At 45.4% G+C, this 23,362-nt stretch overlaps 1 protein-coding gene across 1 annotated transcript in view; it reads left to right on the top strand.

The window, feature by feature from the left end:
- Positions 1-22,329, top strand: part of col27a1a (collagen, type XXVII, alpha 1a) — a 66,324-nt gene extending 43,995 nt beyond the window's left edge. The window contains exons 17-61 of the mRNA XM_030085212.1: positions 802-855; positions 1,255-1,308; positions 2,135-2,188; positions 2,274-2,327; positions 2,684-2,737; positions 2,889-2,933; positions 4,422-4,475; positions 4,565-4,609; positions 4,733-4,786; positions 4,884-4,937; positions 6,452-6,505; positions 7,175-7,228; positions 11,372-11,425; positions 11,646-11,690; positions 12,417-12,461; positions 12,538-12,591; positions 13,476-13,529; positions 14,142-14,195; positions 14,268-14,321; positions 14,413-14,466; positions 14,562-14,669; positions 14,760-14,813; positions 14,907-15,014; positions 15,093-15,146; positions 15,234-15,287; positions 15,805-15,861; positions 15,970-16,023; positions 16,109-16,162; positions 16,271-16,324; positions 16,786-16,839; positions 16,997-17,104; positions 17,368-17,475; positions 17,592-17,699; positions 17,801-17,854; positions 18,473-18,535; positions 18,617-18,670; positions 18,754-18,789; positions 18,901-18,918; positions 19,033-19,068; positions 19,151-19,177; positions 19,272-19,322; positions 19,410-19,578; positions 19,662-19,771; positions 19,861-20,079; positions 21,339-22,329. Of these exons, the coding sequence (XP_029941072.1) occupies positions 802-855; positions 1,255-1,308; positions 2,135-2,188; positions 2,274-2,327; positions 2,684-2,737; positions 2,889-2,933; positions 4,422-4,475; positions 4,565-4,609; positions 4,733-4,786; positions 4,884-4,937; positions 6,452-6,505; positions 7,175-7,228; positions 11,372-11,425; positions 11,646-11,690; positions 12,417-12,461; positions 12,538-12,591; positions 13,476-13,529; positions 14,142-14,195; positions 14,268-14,321; positions 14,413-14,466; positions 14,562-14,669; positions 14,760-14,813; positions 14,907-15,014; positions 15,093-15,146; positions 15,234-15,287; positions 15,805-15,861; positions 15,970-16,023; positions 16,109-16,162; positions 16,271-16,324; positions 16,786-16,839; positions 16,997-17,104; positions 17,368-17,475; positions 17,592-17,699; positions 17,801-17,854; positions 18,473-18,535; positions 18,617-18,670; positions 18,754-18,789; positions 18,901-18,918; positions 19,033-19,068; positions 19,151-19,177; positions 19,272-19,322; positions 19,410-19,578; positions 19,662-19,771; positions 19,861-20,079; positions 21,339-21,485 (3,003 nt within the window). The 3' untranslated portion in view covers positions 21,486-22,329. The remainder of the gene's footprint in view (positions 1-801; positions 856-1,254; positions 1,309-2,134; positions 2,189-2,273; positions 2,328-2,683; positions 2,738-2,888; positions 2,934-4,421; positions 4,476-4,564; positions 4,610-4,732; positions 4,787-4,883; positions 4,938-6,451; positions 6,506-7,174; positions 7,229-11,371; positions 11,426-11,645; positions 11,691-12,416; positions 12,462-12,537; positions 12,592-13,475; positions 13,530-14,141; positions 14,196-14,267; positions 14,322-14,412; positions 14,467-14,561; positions 14,670-14,759; positions 14,814-14,906; positions 15,015-15,092; positions 15,147-15,233; positions 15,288-15,804; positions 15,862-15,969; positions 16,024-16,108; positions 16,163-16,270; positions 16,325-16,785; positions 16,840-16,996; positions 17,105-17,367; positions 17,476-17,591; positions 17,700-17,800; positions 17,855-18,472; positions 18,536-18,616; positions 18,671-18,753; positions 18,790-18,900; positions 18,919-19,032; positions 19,069-19,150; positions 19,178-19,271; positions 19,323-19,409; positions 19,579-19,661; positions 19,772-19,860; positions 20,080-21,338) is intronic.
- Positions 22,330-23,362: the final 1,033 nt, after the last annotated feature.

The raw sequence follows: 23,362 nt of genomic DNA, 5'->3' as shown, positions 1-23,362 counted from the left end.
GGTTTCTGTTTAGAAAGCATAAATGCCCCAGTAGACTGATCATTCTTTAAAAAAAAACAAAACAAAAAAACAAATAAGCAAAATTTATTGTGTGGACTCAGTTTTTACGCAGCTGAGATCATCCGACCAGGAGACCCAGCAGCTTGTGAACCCTGTAGGTCTGTTCGGCATTCAGATTTCTTCAAAGGTCTTTGCAGCAGCATCTCAAGACACGAACAGACACTTCTAATCCCACACGTTTCAGCGGAAGCCTGAACACGCTGAGCTTTTTAAGGCCCGCTGTAAAATCTTGAACTCTTGTGTGTTTTGGCTGACATTTGTCCTGCCGAAACCCAGAACAATGCCCGGGACAGTAACTGAGTCCAGATGAGACAGCGGCTTGCATTAGCAGCTCCTGCACATGCGCCTCGTTCAGATCGCTCCTGTTTGCTTCCAGACGACCGTCGATGACGAGTCAGAAGCTTTTTGCTCCGGATCTGCAGGGAGGCCCGTCCTCATCGAGCTGAAACCATCAAAACTCTGAGATTGCTGATATATATGTTTCTTGTGTTAAACATAACAAATCAACGGCTGTGACGGGAAAGATTAACACCACATGAGGAACTTGGCGAATGCAGCGACCTACACTCGCTGCATGCGAATGTTTAGATTGTAAAAGCTGTTAATTAGTGCTGCCTGCTGAAAACGATTCACAAAGCTGAAATTTTACAGCTCCCCCTAATGTGCTTTTTCTTTCTTCTCTCTGTGCATCCGTCTCCCCTGCGACTTTCCTCCTCCTCCTCCTCCTCCTCTTCACGTCAGGGGGACATTGGGATTTCTGGAGAGCAAGGGGAGATCGGGTTCAAAGGAGACAAGGTGGGTCGCCTCTGACACACATTTACGCACGTTTTAAACGTTCACACGTCTCCCACTTCTCAGTTCTTTATCCAGATCGTGTCCGGCGCTGCTCATTGTCTCCACTGCGCACATAACCTGAGCTACATGGCCTTTTGCTAAATGACTTAGCCAGATGTCTCCTGTCCAGGTTATGGAAATTCTTCTGTTAGCCGTCCACAATCGTCTTAGTGTGTAGGTAGAATCCAGCCAATGGCAGAACAGAGTGGCCCCAAGAGATAAGACCGAGTGCCGAGCGGAGTCATGCATGTCTAATGTCTGTTTCCCCAGAAAAGAAATCAAGGTTCTGCTTTTTTGCTCCTGAGTCCTGTCTGACCGTCGGTCTGACCGTCTCTCGTGTGTTTTGTTTGCGTTGGACAGGGCATCCAGGGGGCTCCGGGATTACCAGGCATCCGTGGGAAACCCGGGCCGCAGGTTAGTTCTGGTCTGGCTTTAATAACCAGAAGTGCTCACAAATGATAAAACAGGCATCGCGCTTTTTTGTTGTGAAGATTAAGGTTTTGGGGGGAAATGTTCTTCTTCACTCCCATGTCAAAGATTGGATCGGATCATGAAGACGTCTTTTTAATATGTGGCTGCTGGATACAGCTCCGCTTATTTAGTTCAGACATTTTAAACACAGGTTATGAAGGTTATGTTTCTTTACCTCATTTCTTCTACTTGTTTTAATCATTGATTGCCTCTCAGAAAGTCCCACTTGTGCCACAGAAGTATGCTTTCTTTTCTTTATTGGAAGTCAACTTAACCGCCTTCGATTGTTCCTTTTCTTTATGCAACGCTCAGTCAACCATCAACTTTAGTCATACTTTATACTAAAAGTTGCATTTTACCAAACATAGATCTTTACAACTTGTGTACAAGTTTTGCTTTTCATAAAAAGAAAATGTATAGAATTTCATGACATATTTTGGACAAAAAACAAGAGCGGAATAAATGTCTCTTGGACGTTCTTTTACATTACACTCGTTAGCAGATCTCTTTTTTTGATCATGAATAAAATGTGTGTCACGTTCCATATGTGAGAGTGGCCAGTTCTGCTTTACTTATATTTTGAACCACTTTTATTGGATGTTTTTGGTTCTGCGTGTTGGTCAAGTACGTTAAACAATTCTGCACAGTAGTTTAAGTTATTAAACAGAAGAACAGGGATGCGTGTCCCATCCCTCTCAAGCAGGCCACATCTAGGAATTTAACTGATTATTTCGACAGTTTTCTCATGGTTTTATTTGTGTTTTTACAGGGCAAAATAGGAGAAAGAGGCCCTGACGGCGCTCCTGGACCTCCAGGCCCTGAGGTTTGTGTTTTTGCCCCGATTGATGCATTAAATATGCTTTTCTACATTTACAGAAACAATACAGAGTTTTCTTTTATCAATCCAGGGTTTTCCTGGTGACATGGGACCACCAGGAGAAAATGGCCTGGAGGGACCAAAGGTAAAACCGTCGCTGTTGCCGAGTCGTCTGATAATCCGTGTTTCCAGAAACAACAGTAATTCCAGTCAAGATCTTCCTTTCATTAGTTTTGCAGGTTTTTGTTGTTGGAAAAACTCAAGTATTAGACATATTAGAAGTTTTCCTTGAGTGTGGTATTTTGTGAGAAGGCTTGGAAATGCAAACAACATCCAGTTTTTTCCTTTTGTGGATGATAATCTGTCATTTATGGCAGTTTGACCAATTTAACCAACATGCATTGCTGGGACTCCACTGCCACTTTGGCTTAAAAACACTCGTGTAAGTGTTATATTTACCTCTGCGCTGTATGATTATTTGACTTCCTTTAATCCACCCAGGGAAAACCAGGGGCCAGAGGTTTACCGGGGCCACGAGGGGTGCCTGGCTTGGAGGTAAGAGTATCAGATGCCGCCCACTTCATAACAACCCCAGAGAGCCGGAGAGGCTTTAAAACTTTTACTGCACAAGACGCTCGGTGTTGGTGACGGATGCTTTATGTCCCCGAACAAAAGTCACGCTGAGATCAATATCGTCTGTCTGCAGGGAGACGAAGGCCCTCTAGGACCGCCGGGGCCCACCGGACTTGAGGTGAGTCAGGAGATCAGCGCCAGTTCTGGGTCAGGAAGGTCAGACCCTGACGCCGCCAAATGCTTTCAGATAAGATCTTTGTAGATTGATTAACTTTAGTACTTGGTGTTTCTGTATTCAGAAAATGTGTCTGATGTGGGATTGCAGCTGTCAATGTTTTCAATTAATCCTATTTATACAACTGAGAATCGCGTAACTGCATTTCATTTGTATGGAACTTATTTGCCATCTTGAGCAACTTTACTGAAGAGATGAATCAAAATCAGATCAATATTTACTCTCAATCACCGCTGGACCTTCTGGGTAATCAAATCGTCTAAATGTAATTGTGCTTCCTGGAATTTGTCGCTGTGAATTCGTCTGAAAAGTGCTAAAGTGTGTTTCCTTCGTGGATTCTTCTGTGTCTGGATTTGAAAGGAGTTCCAAACCTGCTCGCTCGGGTTTGTAGGGATGCCGTTGCAGCTTGTGTCTGAGTGATTTGTGAACTTACCCTCGACAAAGCACAGTGTGCAGTCCCTGCTCCCGGCCACCAGGGGGTGATAACTGCCATCCGCCATGTTTATAGGCACCGGGATTTATGGCTGCAATAAAGTGCGAGAGCATGGTAATGGAGCGCTGCGGCAATAGAGGATTTGTTTGTATTTTTAAACACTTTAAACCAGTTTTTTTGAATCGTGGATAGAGAGGCTGCAAGCTGACTTTTCAGAAGTGAAAACAGGATTATCATCCCAGATGCTGCCTGCTTTTTTTTTTTGTTTTGCTTTTATCATAACGTTAGCCATCTTCCTCACACTCCCCTCTCTCCTCCTCTGGCCCACTTCAAGGCCTCGATCAGAGATGTGCACGACTCCTCCGGGCGCCGTTGATCTCTGGCCAGATGCCACTGGCGCTCCCGCTCCTCCAGCTCATCAGCTCACTGTCATTTATCCTCACGGCTCTAAAACATAATGGCCCCTTTTCTCTTTACATTTCGGTTTTTACTATCTCTAAAACTGTCTCCCAGTCTGTTTATTGCCCATCCTGGGCATGGAGTCCATTCTCCGTGTCTGTCTTTATTCAGTGAGTCCGGTGAAAACAAGCGTAAATCTAAATCTGAACATTAGACGTGGAAAACGCGTCTTCGTTTTACAGAATGAGTAAAATGAAATGTTAGCCCGAGCCGTCGCACGACTGCTGTCAGCCTTCAGGAGTCTGCAGTCTGACCTTGAGGCTTAGGAGGAGGACCGACCCCCCCCCCCCCCCTCCCCCCCTTCATCCTCCCTGAGCGCAGAGGAGCGTTGCAGCCGCTGACCGCTTTCCCAGAGTGTGGCGTCAGCACTACCTGCGCTCTGCGCGTTCAGCTGCTTCCCAAACCGCTCCTCAAAATGTCATCTCGCAGGAAACAGATCCTGCAGTTTTTTTTGCTGAGTATTTGTGATGAGTGTTAATGATGCATTAACTGGCCGTTATTCACAATTCATCATCCGGCGCGCCTTTTCATTTCTGCAGGGCAGGTTGGGTAGAAAAGGATTTCCTGGGAAGGTTGGACCAGAAGGCGTTAAGGTGAATTTAAAAAAAACAATCTTGTGTATGGAAGAATGTCTGATTAACATCTTGGAAACTTGCGAATAACGGTGAGTTTTCCTCCTCAGGGTGAACCAGGAATCGCAGGAAAGGTCGGATCCATGGGAGAGAGAGTAAGAAACAAAGCCTTTGGCTGCTTCCACTGTTGAGCAGCTGAAGTTTCCCTCTATTTATCCCTTCATTCATGCTTCCAGCACTGAGTGTGTGTGTGTGTGTGTGTGTGTGTGTTGTTTCAGGGCTTGGTGGGTTTCATCGGACCGGTGGGAGAGGCTGGCCTTGCAGGAGAGAAGGTTGGAAAAAAAAAAGAAAAAATCCCTCCTAACTTTGTCTGAGAACTTCTAGCAAGGTGACTTTGAAGACTGAACTTTTTTGTGTGTGTGTTTTTAGGGGGATCGAGGGGAGATGGGTGTTCCTGGACCACCTGGAGAAAAGGGATCAACGGTAAGATGTAAACAAGGCAGAGGCATAAAGGTATCTATTGAAATCTTGGATTTTCGAGGAGCTGGTTTGTCTTGGAGGGAAACCTAAGAAATGGCCGACTTGACCTAAACCGCGTCTGTTATTCCCATGGGAATAAGCTCATGCCTGAGGTTAGAGCGCAGGACAGGAGGCACATTGCATCGCGGACAACATCCTCAGCAGCGCTCAAGACTTTTCACTGTCAAGTTTTCAACACCAAAGAACATAAATCCATTTGATCACTCCCAATGATTTACTACCCTGATGATAATTAATGGACAGATGGTCAGACTTCTGCAAGCACTTACTCAGAAAAATTCAAAAGACGATATGCTAGACGTCCTCCAGGATGTTGGAGCAACCCTGAAAAGTTCCATGCGCTCCCCCCCCCCCCTGCATGTCACACACTTTGCCTGCTCCTTAAAACAAAGTGGCTTCTTTGTTATGCAGAGGCTTTATTTTATACCGACTGTTTAATGTATATGAGCAGCTGGAGTGGATAGGAATTTAGTCATCATTCTTGCTGAAACAGAGAGAGGTTTCCTGCTGGCCGACAGCCAGCTGGACTTCTCTCAGGACTTCTTCGCCACACACACACACACACACACACACACACACACTCGCACTCTTACAAGGAAGTTCTCTATTGGCCCGCTCCCTCGGCTGCAAAGCAGAACCAGACCCTCTGGAAAAGACTGCTTCATGCAGCGTGAAGGAGGCTGACCAGGAGACATCAATGGCTGCTAACAGAGAGCTCATGCTGCAGAAATCGAGCTTTTTATTCCCGTGGACGGACGCCATCGGAGCCGCGCACGGTGCCATAAGGGTTGAAAACTGCTCCGTTTTTATTGCACTCAGCTGTTCAGACTGCAGGGACCGAAATACTCTCTGTTATATACTTGTGGTTTAACAAACGGTTTGGCCTTCGAACAAGGTGCAGTGAAGAAAAGAGGGAGAAAAGTGGCCAGAAATCATCTCCTCATTAAGTGTCTCAGCCTCTTTCTCCCAGTCAGTGTTGTTGTTAATGTGCTTTCTAGTGAGGACATGATTTCTAAGTAAAGAAACAGATTCTTTCTAATGATTTATTTTTTCTAATCAGTTAAAGTTAAGCAGGCATGCAAGTAATGAATAAAGTAATTGTACTTTTTTTGTATTGTTTCGAGTATAATTCACTTGAATTCACAAACGCCATGTAATTTACTTTTAAAATAAGTTCCTACTCAGTTTACCAATAATTTACATTCAGATTTAAACTTTTTCTTGTGTGATTAAAAAGTTCTTCCCTGACTAACATTTTTAAACAGTTATTGCCAGTTAAAGAAATTCGAGTGTTTGAGCGCCAGTTTTCAAATCCATGTATTTTTTTAAGTTATTACTTCTATTTTGGATCAGAGTCTGCTTTCTAACAGCGGAGACTTCTCCATGTGTTTATCAATGCATTGCATGAACAGTCTGGAAGTTTTAACTTGTTCATTGTGTTTGTTCTCATGCAAAAGGGTCATCCAGGAACGCCGGGTGAGAGCGGGCTACCAGGACCACCAGGAAGACCAGTAAGTCCTGAGCTCTTCGCAAACTTCTTCGACTTAATGGTTTCTGCATAATATTTACTTGCTTTATGATTTTACTGAATTGATCCGTTTTTAAATGGAGTAAAGATTGAGGGTGGAAGTGTTCAAGAAAACCTATATCAGCTTAAAAGCTATAAAATGAACAGTGTTTTGAGTGAGTGTCGCTCTGTGGCAGACGGTGGTAACATGCGGTGTCGAAGCCCCACGGTCTGCTGCAGTAGTTCCTCTGAGCATTATCAGAGCTGGCAGCCTCCTGCTGAACCTGCGTTACCCTCCCGTCAGTCAAAATCCCAACACCTATAACCAATTAGAAGCTGCCCCCGCCCCGCTGGCCCCCCTGCCCGCCCCCCCCCCTCGCAGTGGCCAGGTTTGACAGAGAGGGGACTGAGCGCCGGCTGAAGGTGGGGGCCGCCGAGCCACCAAAACAAACATAAATACGGGGCTCTAGTGTGCAGCGGGCCGGGATTCCAGAGCAGACCCTTTAATTGGTGTGAGTGACAGATCTAACAACAAACCCTACAGTGTGCTCCTGAGGTCAGACTGCCCCCTGGGGTCAACAGCCAGGGGGGGTTAGGGTTCCTCGGTCTGTCAGTGTAAACCTTTGTTTTATCTAGCCTTCTTTTCACCCCCCCCTCCTCCTTTGTTCGCCAGGGCCCTCCCGGAGCGGCCGGGCCAGCCGGCACTAGAGGACCCAAAGGCTTGCGGGTAAGTTCGAGGGCTCCTTCCGGCTGACGTGGAGCTGCCTCCGGACCGGTGTGGCGACTCCCCAGTGGGCCCGGGGTCGCTCGCGTTGAGCACATGCGAGGGTCAGAGTTGAGGAATGAGTCGGTTTCATCCTTTCCAGAGTCGTTCCAACTGCTGGACGAGCTCCAGCGACATCAAACAAACAAGCTGGGTTTTTTTTTTTTTTTTTTTTTTTTTTTTGTAATTCCATTAAAAATGAAATAGCGAGCGCTGGATATAGAAAGGATCTGCAGTCAGTCCAAATACATGACTTGTGTTGTGGTTGGAAAATGTGACCTGGATTTCTGCGGCTAATCTAGAAGCCGCCTGCAGATGAATACAGTGAACTGGGGAAGCGGGATTTATGGGAAGATTAACCCGGGCTTGTATCAGCTTTTGTATTCGTTCTACTTGAGCAGAGAACTCACACAGTGTTCAGAAAAGTACAAAAGAGCAGCTTTCAGATGTGTAACCTTCCTAAAAATAGGCAGGGAAGTACAGCCCAGTGTCGCGATCAGCTTCCACGTGCAAAACTGTGAAAATAGCAAGTTACAAATGCTCACATTTTTGTAATTAAGTACTTTAAGTGAGATTTCTTTATGGGGTTTTTGTTTGTTTGTGTGTGTGGGATGCTTAAATGCATGCACGTACACATCCAATCTGTCTATGATCGTCTGAGTCACAGTCAGTTGTGCTTGTTTAAAAAGAGATTCTTGATTAAAATTGCAAAAGTTGTGCGTTCAGAGTTAAATTCTTGACCTAATGTATGAGATGTCGCAGCTTTAGATCATTTTATGTTCACCTGGGTACAGTTTACACCACATAATCTACTTTGTTACCGGATATTGTAAGTTATTACTCACTGAACACACAACTTATATAAAAATCAAACATTTTAATCAGATTTTTTTTTTTTAGATTTGTTCTTCAAACTGAGTTAAACAGTGAAACTTTATCCAAATAAATTACTGCATGTGTCTGCTATTGACAGTGGAATTAAGTGTGGCTGAGAACTGAGTCGTTTTTGGGATTATTTTTTAATTTCATCTAAGTATTCCTTAATCAACAGCACTTTCACTTCAGAATGAGAGCTTATTTCTGAAAACAAATATAAGGCCATTATAATTATAAAGTACAGTTTAAGTGGTGTAACAGTGGTTGTATTCAAGTAGAAGAAAATGTGGTAAAGAAAAAAAAAACTGTTTTAATCCTGGTACATCCTGGACAGGTTTCCAGTTCATCACAAGTGTAAATAAGCAAGAAGAAAATCCTCCAAACCGGTTGCAGAAATGTCGATTCAATAAACTACAGGTATTATTTATCCCGTTTGTACTGGCAGCTGTCCGTTCAGTGGCTGATTGATGCCGACAGCGTTATGAGTTACTCCATGTACTTTCCTGTTCAACAATTTCTCTGTGCTGCTGGAAAAGAGTCAGTAATAACAGACTGAGACAAAGCCAGAAACAACTCTCGCTTGGCCATCGCAGGAGAAGCCAGACTGTACACACAACTCCTCAGTTTATTTTGTTTCTTAAGCAGCAGCTGGATGTGTACCTGCAGAAATACCATCAGCATCAATCTAATGCACAGCCTGCTTTTTTTATACACTTCTTGCTGTGGTCCACTGAGCCAGAAAACACTGGAGAATATTCCAGCCTTTCCTGGGCTTCTGTAGGTAAAAACATGCGTTTTAGGTTAATTGATGACCCTAAAATCCCTACAGGTGTGAATCTGTGTGCGACCGTCCAGGGCGTTCCCTCCTCTACTCATACTTAGCTCAGATCTTCTCCTACGCCTTCAACCCTGAGCAGCATAAAGCGGTGCAGAAGATGAATGGATGCCTTTTCAGATGCCACTTAGCCTGAAGCATGGAGCGTTAATGTTGACGGAGACGGGACATCTGGCTCCGCTCACGGCCGACACCGAGCCGTTTCCAGTATGGATGTGCTGCGGTTTCAGACTAAAGTGCGCGTTGGCATCAGACTGGGAGGTTAGCGCCACTTCTGGCTCAGTTGTCCTCGCCTTATTTACATGTGTGAACGATATCCAAACTTTCTGACTCAGTGTTTGGGACATCCGCCACCAGGAATCACCAGTCTTTGTGTAATTTCTCCTCATGACGTCCGACCGGCTCCTCCACTCATGTTTTCCACATCGAGAGGCAGATTCATCAGATTCACCTCCCCCTCAGCAGCCCGAGGTCATTATTGACCTGATTCAGATCTATGATGTTGATTATTTTGAATCCGTGCCCCTGGTGCTCCTCCCCTGCCTTTGTTTGAACAGGATCGGATGCTTGATGACATTAATTGACTTTCGGGCACAATATCTGAGTGTATTTCCACGGTGGGGTTGGGTGAAGTATTTTCTTTACTCATTGGCTAATCAGGCTATGTAAACGCACCCAGCGGGTGGCAGGTACCCCAGACAGGAATGTTAATGAGCGCTGCTCATCCAGCTCTATGTATAATAGGCTTATGGCACTTCAGCAAGCGTTGCTCTCTATGGGCCAAGCTCCCACTGTGCCCAGTCATCAATCACTCACACAACAAGGCCTCCTTTGTGGCTGTGTCATGTTGTATTTGATACTTGCTTTGAAACAATTAATTATCCTGAGAAAATCACAGTCAACCGCTTGTTATTTAGAACCGCGGTGGGCCGACAGTGACCCTCACAGTGTCCCCTTGTTTACCAGTCAGTGAGAATCCTCTCAGTGTCAGTGCGTCGGAAATCATCCTGGAGGGATGTTTTTGGACCATATTTCAAAATACTTGAGGAAAAATCTAAATCGTATTTCAAATATTTCAGTTGAAATATCAAAATTCATAAAAATACAACATATAGTTCACATATGGTTCTTGTGTGAAGCACGATCCAGTGAGCTGGTCTCATGACACACACACACACGCAGTATCTGTCTTACCAGCATCTGTAAACATTAAAACAGTGGTTTTTAAACATGTGGGAGGTGAGCCCCGCCCCCCCCCCCCCCCCCCCCCGAGACCCCAGCACTACCACCCCTCCACCACCCCAGCCGCCCTCACAGAGCAGGAACCGCATCGTGTCCTTCCAGCCCCTCAGCTCTCGCCACAGATGCCTCGTCTCACCTCAAGTAGTAATTTTTGGTTGATTTGCAGACCTCCTAACGGGTTTCCCATTATGAGACATTATCGGGCGACAAGGTGGTGTAGTGGTTTGCACTCTTACCCCAAAGCAATAAAATCCCCAGTCTGAGTTTTTTTCTTGTTGCTGGAGCTTAATCTAATTTTATCAGTTGATTGGTGGAGCTAAAAAAGCCTATAAATGTGATTGTGACGGCATTTTCATTCATAGTGTTTTGCCCTGTGAGGCACTGACGACTTCTGCCGTCGGTCAACGGCGATCGACTTCAGCGCCACAAAGCAAGGATGAATTAAGCCGACATGAGAGATGGATGGATATGGAAAAATAATAAATTGCTGTAACAATCTATAGATGATAAAAGGTGTGCCTCATACCACTTAAGTCTTCATATATAGTTTGCAACTGTTGCACTAAGATTCTTTTCTTTTTTTCAGTCATTTTGATTCACTGAAGTTACAATAATAATGAAATTCAGTTTTCCAAATGTGTTTTAAAATGATCTATCATTGTTTCCTCCTCAGATCTCCAACCATCCATCCAGTATCCTATATATACTCTATCTGTGTAGTTAGCGTTAAGTTAGAGTTCTCCAGAGTGAAGATGAGGAACTAGTCTGGTGTCAGGTGCAAAGCAGATGGACTGAACGTCTCCTATTTATTATCACTGCACACAGGGCTTTATGTGCATTGGTTTGATCGTGTTTGACATTTGCACCCATGTAATCTAAACAGTCCCACTGTTCTGACAGGGAGTGTTTAGGCGTGAGCTGTGTGTGTTCCCTGACTTTGCATCCTGAACTTACTGAAGTCAAATCGATGATTTTGGTGTCTTGTGTGACTTTATCATCCTGCACTTTAGAAGTGATGATCCTCTTGAGTTTCCCACTCCTGGGTTCACTTGGTGTCAGACCATACAGGAGTGTTTGTTTACGTTGCTCTGCGGCTGTCTGGCAGTGTTACAGTGACCTCTGTTGGTGAAGTGACAGCTGTCGTTGTGTTTCAGGGAGCGATCGGGCCCGACGGTCCAACGGGAGAGTTGGGGATCGAAGGCAAGAAGGTAAGGATGCTGGCAGCCGTACGAGTAATGGCTGTAAAAACATCGTATAGGTGCACACGGATGTTTCATCCAGCACACATGTGGGGCTGCTGAGGGGGAAACCGGACCAAATAACAGCAGGCTGCACATCTTCTGCTTCCACTAAGCAGGCAGGAAATGTACAATAAATTGACGTCTGGACGCTGATCGTGTCTCATCCTTTCTCTGCCTCCCTCCGCAGGGTTTTGACGGCCCTCCAGGAAAAATAGGTTTCCCTGGACCACAGGTAAAGCTTTGGGGTACTTTTCTACTTTTCCACTCCTCAGACTCATATTTTTTCAGTGCTTATGTTTCTCTGGAGGGGCGAGACATGCGCATGATTTAGGGGACCTGCATGATACCAGCAGTGTGGAAGCCCAATGTAAAGAAGAAAAAAAGCAAAAAAACCAGCATATTTCCCTCTTGAGAGAAGAACTGTCAGAGGGAGTTTTTGTTTTTCCCCTCATACTTTAAAATGCAGCATTAAGTTTCCTGCATGGCTCATTTGTAGAGTTTTTATTTACTGAACCCGCAAATAAAAGCTGTAAAACTTGACCTAACGTCTTAAAATATTTCTCCTACTTATTAAAAAGGCTTTTATTTAGCGTGAGGAACTGAAGATTCATTACATTAGGATCATTTGCCTATGACGTCCCTGTCCCAAAACTTCAGAAGACGTGCTGATTAATCCACATGTTTACAGAACACACTGGAAGTTGTGTGTTTGGACCTTAATGCCACCATTAATACAGAATTTTTTTTTTCCAATTCACTTGTCAGCGGTCATAACGGAGCGGCTGATCATTGTTTGAGCTGTTATTATATAAATATCAAGCCGTCAGATACCGAGCGTGTCTGATCCTTCCACCATATGTGTGACCTTTTGTTTTGTGAACATCACAGCTCATGCACTGATGAACTGTAGTTTAATTAATCCCGTTTCACACTTTTCCTCCTTTTTGTGTCCCTCCAGGGAAAGATGGGCGACACGGGGGATGTTGGGCCTAAAGGTTTTCCTGTGAGTTCACAGAAACAGCTCATGACACACTGCTTGTGTGTGTGCGCTGTGGACTGACTGACGTCGGTGTTTTCAGGGTGTCCAAGGCCCCTCGGGACCTCCAGGGGACAAGGGAATAGCAGGCGAGCCGGTATGAGCCGCCATCCGTCTTTTTTCGTCCTTCCCCTTCACATCTTTCTGCTCCCAACCTCCTGCCGTTAGTTGTCTTTCTCAGATTCCTTCCTTTTCCGTCACCCTTCTATATTTCAATCTGCTGTAGTTTTCTCGCTCCAGCCTGTCGGACTCTTTCTCTCCTTTCTGAGGGTTTTATTAGTTTCTCTTTGGCAGCCTGCTTCGCTGTGCCCAGTCCAGTTAGCTGCAGAGCACAACGGCCAAGAGGTAGTTTACGAGACACGTTTTTAGTGCTTATTAAAAATATATATTCAGCTGTATTAAATGTTTCCTGCAGAGTGGCCAGAGAATTGTCTCATCCTTCACACATCTGCTCCGGAGTGGCAGGAGAGCGAACTCTGCACTCTGACCGTTCCTTACAAGTGACGATGAACGTGATTATTGTCATACTGGATGCGATCTTTACTGTTAAATGTTTGCTTACATGTGGTGTAATGTCTCCTCTCTTTCAGTTCAGAGGTTTGTCTTTCTGTTACTTTTGATAGTTACTGAGAAACATGAGTAAAGACAGCGCGGGGGACTTCAGTTGAATCGTCTGGATGCGAGTCAACAAAGGAACAAATGTTATTCCTATGAGCTGAGCTGAATAATAAGCATTGTTGGCGAAGCAGCGGTATTTTATGAGCGTAATTAGTGGCACACATACGCATCGGATTCAGAGCCAAACTGCTCGCAGATGGCCTCCTGATTTATCTGCCACCGGCTCCGTCGCAGTCAGCATCAGCTTCATTTTTACAGTTTCTGCAGAATCAACCAAAGCTGATTCAGGTCAATTAAACGTGTGAAACATCTGGAGTTTTTTTTTTTTTTGTTTGTTTTAATTCTGTTTGTCGATTTTTACAGGGATCACCTGGACCACCTGGGACCGTGGGACTGTTGGGGGAAATCGGTCCAAAGGTAGGAAGATTCATCTTCATGCTCACGTAATATTTTCCATAAAACCACATCTTAACCTCGTAAACACATTTTAAATGTTAATTCCAGAGAATTTTAGCGTTTGGCTTGTTTTAAGTGCCTTTTTGGTAGATTGCATTGACTCAGAGAAACTAAGCCCATGTCATGCCCAGCCCAAACTCTTACCTCAACCGTTAACCACACCACTGTTAAAACATCTCTTCTCTTCAGAAAATATGATTGTTTATGCAAATGTCGTTAAACAAATACACACAGACACGTTTGTGCTCTGACATAGTTCATCCACCAGCCTGCTTTTATAAACTCAACCACAACAATCAAGACCTCCGGCTTCATTCTGAGTCTGATCTCAACATAGATTTAACTTGAACTCCACATCCTAACACAAAACACACACGCACATGTTGCACACACAGCCACACACACACACACACACACACACACGCATGGCGCAGACTTCATCTGTACGCACAAAATGCTCCGCTGTGAGCAAATGATCCAATGTGTACCAGCTGTTGTTTCCTGTTTCCCGATCGATCAGTAACACCCCAGGGAGTGTTTCAGTGCTCAGTGCTCCTCTCGCCCTCTCTTCAGGGTCCTCCAGGCAAAGTGGGTGAACCGGGACTGCCTGGCGAGCCAGGAGAGAAGGTGAGGGTCACCCTGATGCGGTTTCACTCGTGTTTATGTTTTATTTACGTCCCACGTGTCTCTGTGTGACAGGGAGCTGTCGGAGCTGCGGGGAACATCGGAGAACAGGGCCTGATTGGACAGCGGGTGTGTTTACCTGCAGTGAACAGTATAATTATTTGTGCTTTGTTTTCCTGCTGCTGTTTTGGTTTATTTGGGTTTGTGTTTACGTGCACAGGGAGAGCCAGGCCTGGAGGGAGAAGCTGGTCCGTCTGGTCCTGATGGAACCAAGGTGAAGCATGAATTGAGGGATAATAGAGAGCCAAATATTCCCAAATAAACCCACAGGATTAATTAATAGAGTCCGTTGGTCATGAATGTTCCCAGGGTGAAAAAGGCGACATGGGTCAGGAGGGCGACACGGGAGAAAAAGGCGAAATTGGACTAAAGGGAAAGGAAGGGCCGCCTGGAAGTCCCGGCCTCACCGGAGTGAGGGTGAGTCGCCGGACCGACGCCTTCATCGTCATCATCATCCACCGTCATCTCTGCTTCTGCTCACAACGTTTTCTCCTCTCCTGCCTGAAGGGTCAAGAAGGAAAATCTGGAAAAATCGGGGAAAGAGGCAAACTGGGCTTAAAGGTCTGAACGTCAGAGGATCGCCTGCCGCCAGTTTCAGTCCCTCCGTCACTCTGAAGGTGATTTATATGGATCCTGCCATCTGTGCTTCTTCAGGGCGCCAAAGGAAATCAAGGCCACCTCGGGGAGACTGGGACGGTGGGGAAGATCGGCCCCCCGGGTTTCGTGGGGCTGAAGGGATCCAGAGGGACCGTTGGACATGTGGTAAAGTGGATCAGCGCTCGTATCAGTGTTTGATGTCGATGATTTCCGTCAGCTGAGCGGCTGATCTGCTGTGTTCAGGGAGCTCCGGGTCGGATGGGTCAGCAGGGCGAGACCGGCCTGCCGGGATATGAAGTACGATCACTTCACCTGGAATTTTACACCGACCTGTTAAAGATTCTTTTATGATTTGACACAAGTTCCTGTTTGATTTGTTTGCAGGGTCATCAGGGACCACAGGGCCCCATGGGCTCTCCAGGACCAAAAGGTGAAAAGGTACTCCTCGTTCACTTCATGTGTGACATGATTCTTTTTGTCTCGTTTGTCTGAATTTAGATGTTTTTTGTTTTTTTTTGTCTTTCTGCTGCTCTGTTCAAGAGTCACCTGTATCCTTCTCATCCTAACCTTGCCTCATCAATACCAACCATTTCCATTCTTCCTGTCTAGCATACAGTTATCACTCTGTTCATGTGTTGGTCATTACCTGCCAGAAAGCACCCTGAATGGGTCAAATAATCAAACACACGTAGTCGCATTCACACCTTTCGCCATTTTTTTTTTTCTTATCACAAATCAACCAAACCTGCCTCAAATGCGTGCACAGGGAAAACATGCAAATTCCATATGAAAAGTAACCAAACAGACTGGAGATGAGCTTGGTGTCGGCCATTATGCTGCCATGTGGCCATTTGTCCTCCTTTTCATTGTGTTTCCTCAATGTTTGCTCTTCTTGTGAACCCAGTGACTGGAAACAAACAGCAACTGTCTTTACGCGTCCTGTTTGTCTCCGCAGGGCGAGCAGGGGGACGATGGGAAGGTGGAGGGTCCTCCCGGTCCTCCAGGTGACACAGTAAGTCACGTTTGACTTACCTGTCTTCCTCTCCCCGGTGACGGTCATGAGTGAAGCTGCAGAAGAGACTTTATCTCCAGTTCATTCATGTCATTCTGGTTGGTTCAGGGGCCTCTTGGCGACAGAGGAGAGAGAGGCGAACCAGGAGATCCAGGGTACAAAGTAAGTCCGTCAGATGGTTTCCACTCCGCCCTGTGGTTCCTCGCGCTGAGGTTTGGGTTTGTGAGGTTGAGTTGACGTGTTTCAGGGTCAGATCGGTGTGGACGGGGAGCGAGGCCGATCTGGAGCTCCTGGACAGCCGGTGAGTGGAAAAACCTGTGATTCCCTCATTTAGCTGACATTCAATCACAATACAAACACCAGGTCTGAACAAACGAGTTGATTCTATTTACAAAAATGTCTTTTTCAGGGACAACCTGGACCCCGAGGACAGCAAGGACCTAAAGGGGCCAAAGGCGACCGAGTAAGGATGTAGAAATGGAGATGTTCTGTGTGTTTGTTGTATTTTGTGTTAATGAGAGTTAGAATGTATAGCTTTATATTACTACAATTACAGTTTGGCTTTTATCAGGCTGAGTGACATGTTATGACTAGTTGGAAGCATTAAATCCACTTTTTTTAATTATAATTGCTAATTTTCATTTCTGTCTGAGTGGTAATTTTTTTGAGTAATTCCCTGTACTTGACTTTCTGGACCTTCTGCGTGCCTTTAAAAGATTTAAGTTGAATGTTTGATCTGAAAAATAAAACATAAAGCAACTTTAATTAGATAAATATCAGCTATTTTCTCATAAAGGGTTGAACAGACGGTCATCTCGTGGCACAGTAGCTACCAGACAGACTCTTATTTCAAGCTTTCACTGAAGGGCCCTGGTGTGAATTCATTCTAGTGGATTTAAAAAACGCTTTCTTTCGTCTTTTAAGGGGCAAAAAGGCAAAAAGGGTCTGACAGGACAAAAAGGAACGAAAGGACCCGAGGTAAGATCCTGATTTCAATATACACACTCCACTGCTTTGTTTAAAAAGAGAGATGTTTGTGGGCTAAACCAAGTCAATGAGTTCTGTTTGTGGTAATTTCTCAAGCATAAACAGATTTAACAGTCTTTTTTACCCGGTGTTTGATCCGTCCCCTCAGGGTGGCGGTGGTCCCTCTGGTCCCAGAGGTGTAGTCGGTCCAGAAGGGCAGGAGGGTGTACCTGGGGTCGATGGAGTCCCAGGAAAAGATGGCAGTAAAGGCATGCCGGTGAGTCCCTCAAAGAAATCATCAATCCTTTCCTCCGAAAGTCACAGGTTGTAGGTTTTCTTTTTCTTTTTTTTTCAATGCTTTGTCTTCATTAAAGTTCACATCTAAACCGATTTCATTCCCTCAAACCATAGAGGTCTGGACATCTTTGGCTCTACTATCATTAGATATCAGACTCTATAACAGAAAACCCTCATCTTCTACCTCAGTGTGGAGAAGGAATCTATTCTGATCTGATCTGATTTTGCTGTCACTGCCTCCAGGGGGAGCACGGTGACGATGGCGAGGCTGGTCTTCCCGGTAAACCGGGCTTACGTGGTAAAACCGGCGTTGTCGGACTCCCAGGAGATCAGGGAAGCATCGGACCAAAGGTGAGAGGAAATGCAATAAACTGTAAAAGAACAGTCGTTATGTGGTATGAGTAAAGAAGAAATACATGCCACCCCAGTGTTAGTGTTGAGACTCACGACTCTTCTCCTCCATCCAGGGTGAGAGGGGCCTCCGAGGCCAGAGCGGACCTCCGGGAAAAAGAGGTTTCAGAGGTGGGATGGGACTGCCAGGACCCCGAGGAGACCCAGGACCCAAAGGCCAGCCTGTGAGTATCTGCTGCGCGTGCATACATATGCTATATGACCGCTTTAACTCTTCAAAAAATGTTCCCTTTCATGTCTTTTGATTGGCTCAATTCTTCTGCAGGGTGATCCAGGAGCACCAGGGTTTCCAGGGATTCTGGGAGTGTTTGGACCAAGGGTATGTTCATCACAAAACAGGAACACCAGACAAGCTAATTCACATTCAAACACCACTGTGTCAAAGAAACGGCAATAATCTGAATAAATCTTAAATAGACACAGAGGAAAGTGCAGCTTGAAAGGTTCAGTAGTTTCCTTTTTTTTCTGTCCTCATAAAATCCAGTTAATGAAAGACACACTTTTTGAAAAGCTAGCAGAATTCTTCTCTTCACTTCCTGTCTATATTGTAGTCTCATGTAGTAAACCACCAGTTTCAGGAAAAGCAGTATAATTTTCAGCGCTATCTGCTTCCATCTGGCTCCCGAGTGTTAATCAGATTTTCCATCGTGCGCCAAAGACACATTTCATCTGTGTCGCGTTTGTGTAACAGTAAAAATCTATTGTGTTTTATTGAAGTCACCATGCAGAAGGCAAAGCCGGACTTTATCCGAGCAGCCAGAAGCTCTGTCTGAAATCTGGAGGCGGTTAGCGGACGTCACATGTCGCACAATGAGGCACAGATCGACTCGGAAATAGAAGTTGGAGTATAGCAGAGCATTGTTTAACAGCTAAAACACTGGCTGGTTTTTCATCGTGTGTGATGGATGGCGATAAAACATGTCGCTGCTGCTTCCAGGGGCCTCCAGGAGACTTCGGGCCAAAAGGCATCCGGGGACCAAAGGGCCCACAGGGCTCCATAGTAAGAAGACTGTTTATTTAATGACACTTCTCTTGATAAATCAGATCAGATCCTTATTTCACTGCGTTTCTCCTCCCTCAGGGCAGAGTGGGAGTGGTCGGCCCGGTGGGAATCATTGGTCCCAGTGGAAGTGCTGTACGTAAAGCCCTGAAAACCAGCATGACCCTCTCTACACGCTGCCGTTCTTCAGCGCGCTGACTGTGCTCGTGTCTTTACAGGGTCCTCGAGGAGAGAAGGGCCATCGCGGGGAGAACGTAAGCATTCTTTACCTCTCCTGACTTTTCATTCATTTTATGTTTGTGTTGTCTTGTGGAATTTGTGACAAATCTCCGATCTGAAAATCCGTCTTTTCTGCCTTTAAACAGGGAGTTCAGGGTCCAAGGGTACGTCTGTAGATCCTCTTTTTTCTGTTATTCCAAGTGATCAGTATATTACCGTGGACACTTGATTGAGAACCCAGAAGTTGACATTTCCTGGATGTGTTTCTTCCTCTTCAGGGATCTCCTGGGCCTCGTGGACCTCCTGGACTTCCAGTAAGTTCTCCATCCTCATCGGTTTAATACAGTCTAATTTTTGGGTTGCGTAACTAATACATGTTTTCCCTTCTCTCTTTAGGGGCCCCCAGCTGTCCCTCAGTCATTTGTAAGACATGTTATATTTGCTGATTTCATTACAGCCAGTGAGGCTTCCGTCATGCTTTGTGGTTTTAAGGCTCGGTATTGTTGTGTTGCTCCAGAAAGAAGACGGCCTTTTGTTTTTGGATTCACCCACCTCACTCAGGACTGAGGTCAGCAGATCATCTGTATTTCACTATGTTACAACATCCTTTCAGCTGTTCTGGATTTTATGGAAGTAAATTGTCTCCGACTTCCAGAACAAGCCAGTAATGGACCTGCCGATGCTGGACCAGGGTGCAGAGATCTTTAAGACCCTCCACTACCTCAGTAACCTGATCCAGAGCCTGAAGAACCCACTGGGCACCCGGGACAACCCCGCCCGCATCTGCAGGGACCTGCACAGCTGTGAACAGAAGCTAAATGATGGTGGGGACGCGCTAAAATACAGAAACACTCAGGAACGTCATGCTTTCATACAATGATTATCATCGATGTGTTTGGATGTTCAGGCACTTACTGGATTGACCCCAACCTGGGATGCTCGTCAGACACAATAGAAGTCTCCTGCAACTTTACTGGAGGGGGACAGACTTGCCTGAAACCAGTAACTGTGTCTAAGGTGTGTAGAAAAAGCCACCATAATGACCTTGGAGACATGGAAGAAGCACAAATGGGACTTCACACTGATTTCTGCGTGTTTTTCTGTAGCCGACGATGACTGTCGGCCGCGTCCAGCTGAACTTCCTCCACCTGCTGAGCTCGGAGGCCGTGCAGCACGTCACCATCCACTGCCTGAACGCCTCGGTCTGGAAGCCAGCCGAGGACCAGCCGGCTGCCCAGGGCGCCGTGAAATTCAAGGCCTGGACTGGGGAGGTGTTTGAGGTGGGAGGAGAGCTGGAGCCAGAAGTCCTGGAGGATTCCTGCTGGGTAGGGATAAGATACTGCCATCTGTTTTGTACATTTTTCCGTTTGAGTTCACACTTGATTTGGATCAGTTGTAGCTCAAAAAATGCAGAAGACCCATGCTAAGAGTGTATCTAAGCCCAGAAGCAGTGAAAAGATTTCAGAGATTCATAAAACTCACACACGCGCACGAGATTCAACTGCAGTATGGGAGCTACACCTGGGTCCTGCCCTCAACACTTCCAGAGTCAGTCGTAGAAGGTCAAAGCATGGCACCTCATTTCCAGGTTAGAAGAAGCAGAATGTTCAGTGGAGCGAGTCAGAGCGGGGCCGTGGGTGAAGGAGATGACTGGCAACCCTCTCAAACACAAGTCTGAAATGAAATTCATGACATTTGACTTTAATCTGTCTTCTAAACGGTTTAAACTAATTTAATCTGGAGGAACTCTCAGAGCTGGGATCCATCCTGAACAAGTCTACAGGCAGTTTGTTCTCACCGGTTAACCTCAAATGCTCGTTTTTGGACTTTGAGTGGAAACTCGCAGGGAGAATGTGCATGCTCCGGTCAGAAAGGCTGTGCTCGGACTTAAACTCACGACCTTGTGGCTGTTAGGCGAGAATTTCAACTGTTACAATCCCATGCTGCAGTTCAACTCTCAGCAGAAACTAAAATAAAAACAATAAACCCTATCGCCATAATGTTAGTAACAGCTACAAATAACTTTTTGTGACAAGTTAATTTTGAATTTGTATGTTTCTGAAGTTCAGTATAGAGACTTAAAATGTACTTAAATACCACAAACCAGTCACTGATGTTTGTAGGTTGGTCAGAATAAGTGGATAACAGCCATGACAGTTGTTCATAGGACATATGATTGAAAATAACTCTGAAAATAACTTGATTAAAATGAACTCAGTTGATTAGACCTGAGGCCCCCTTAAGCTGTGCTCCTGGTAATCCAGTACATTAAACTAAATTTGACCTGAATATTGAACCAAACATATGAAATGATTTCCTCCCATTGTTAATATTATTCTGCACCATGTGTCCATTTCTCAACTATTTATTCTCCAGTTTTCGTTGCTTCTTGTCTTTGAAATGCTTTCATGGTCTTCATATCTTGTTTTATTTACATGATTTCTTTGTAATATTTATGTATTTCTTTGGCTCTCTGAAGCACTCTGTGTATGAATGGTGCTAAACAAACAAACTTACCTCGTCTTCCTGAATTTCAGGCTTTAATTCACTAACTTTGACATTGTTTTCGGACGTGCGCACGCAGATAAAAGACGGGCGCTGGCACCAGACCCAGTTTGTGTTTTACTCCGTGGACCCCACCCTGCTCCCCGTGGTCGACGTCTACAACCTCCCGAGAACCGGCCCGGGCTCGCATTACCACCTGGAGGTGGGTCCCGTGTGCTTCCTGTGAGCGCGAGCCCTCCGAGCGCCGAGGGACGGGGAACCGCACGAGCCGGCGTGCGTCGCGGCGGCCACGGCCAAACGCCGCCCGAGTGATGAAGAAGCCACCTCCCCCTCCACGCGGATCCTGCTTCGCTCCAGCAGAACTCCCGTCGGACTGCAGACACAGAGGGAGGAAGAGCAGGGAGTGGGGGGGGGGGGGGGCGGGGAGGAGAGCTGAGGAGGAAGAGCGGGGGAGTTCTTGCACTAAAAGCTTTGTCAAGCTCGTCAAGATGGATCTCCACATAACGTGCCTGCTTGGAGATAAAAGGCTCTTTGCCACAGAATCTCTCCAGAACATTGTTCAGTGAAGGGAGACCAAGGCCAAGTTTAATCAGCGGACTTTATAATAACTTATTTTTGTAAGAGCACGCAGTCCGTATGCTGTGTGTGTGTGTTTTCTTTGTTTTTCTTTTGTTTTGTTTCGGGAATTTCCAGGAATTCAGTTGTATCAGAAGAAGAATTAACATAATTGGGATCAGTTAAATGTACATATAAATATATATATATGCTTATTATTAACTTTTATACATGTATATCTCATGTAAAGAAATAATCTTTAAGTGCAATAGAAAATAAGAGGATAATTTGATATTTTGAACTTAAGTGGAAGGATTTTTCAGGGGTGCCATTTGAATTGCCTTACGGTGCTTATCTTCTCCTCATGATCTAACAGGCGAGTTGTTCCAGAAGGAGGCTCAGCTGAGCAGACGCCACATTTGTATCGACTTCAAATGAGAGATTTTATCTCTGTTTTGGGGGGGAAAAAAAAAAACGTGGCGTCCAGTCAGTTGTTAACAAATGAGACCTGGAGCCACACAGCCGTCCACATCGGGAACGTCGGTGTTTTGTTACTAAACTTATTACATTATTAAACCGGATGCCACTGATGAAGGGAGCGCGAGGTCAGAGGTCACATTGAGGAGGAAGACTGCGGAGCTCCAGTTCTCTGCGGTGTGTATTTCTTAGACCCTCTGTAGCTGTGGAGTGATGAAAAAGATAGAAGGGTACGTTATTTAGCCAGCGCCACGGGGGACCGGGACTTTCCGCCCTCCCCCCCCCCTCCCCATCTAACAGTTGACAGACTACAGGTACGAGAACTGAGCCACAACGGAGAGGGACGAGGAACCCGAACAAGACCTCCACCTTTCATCCCGTCCTCCCTCAAACGCATGGTGCTACGTAAATGATCCGAGGTGCTAACTATAGTGCTGTTATGACACCACTTTGCTAAAATATTCTGTTTATAGCGCATGTTTGCTTAGAGAAAGAAGAAGTCCCCCCCCCCCCCCCCCCCCCCCCCCCCCCCCCCCCCCGCTGTAGCCCCACAGTGCACTAGAATGGCGATGTCCCGTCTAACACTACATAGCTCCCTGACAGTCGACCATCTGTTGTTCATTAAGAGCAATTCTTTCTTAAATGCTGCAATTTAAAGAGATGCTTATTCTGAGGGAAAATATTTTTTTGAGATAACTATTAAAACTAAGACCAGATTTCTGCTTTGGTATCCAGTGTAAATCACAGGGCTGGAACAGTAAAGATGTCTTTCTTCTGTACAAAGAAGAAACACACACCCTCACACACGGCTGTATGAAATCCTTGTTAGAAACACATCTTGTGGAGATAGTTTTAATAAAACATTTTCTTCGTTGTAGCTGGACACAAATGTGTATAATTGTGTAAACCTTGCTGTATACAGTGGATCCCCTCTTGCTAATTTAATGTTATTTAATGTTGTTAACGTGGTTGCTGACTGAGCATATCTGTTGGTTGAAGCAAAAACTACTCTTTCTGACAACTTTATATATCAGTTATCCCAACTGGTCTTGGAGTTTATAGATTTTTTTT

The sequence above is a fragment of the Salarias fasciatus genome (genome assembly GCF_902148845.1).
Source record: "Salarias fasciatus chromosome 7 unlocalized genomic scaffold, fSalaFa1.1 super_scaffold_4, whole genome shotgun sequence".
In the NCBI taxonomy this organism is placed as follows: domain Eukaryota; kingdom Metazoa; phylum Chordata; class Actinopteri; order Blenniiformes; family Blenniidae; genus Salarias; species Salarias fasciatus.
Note: the sequence above shows the minus strand (reverse complement) of the source record. Positions and strands in the feature narration are given on the sequence as shown.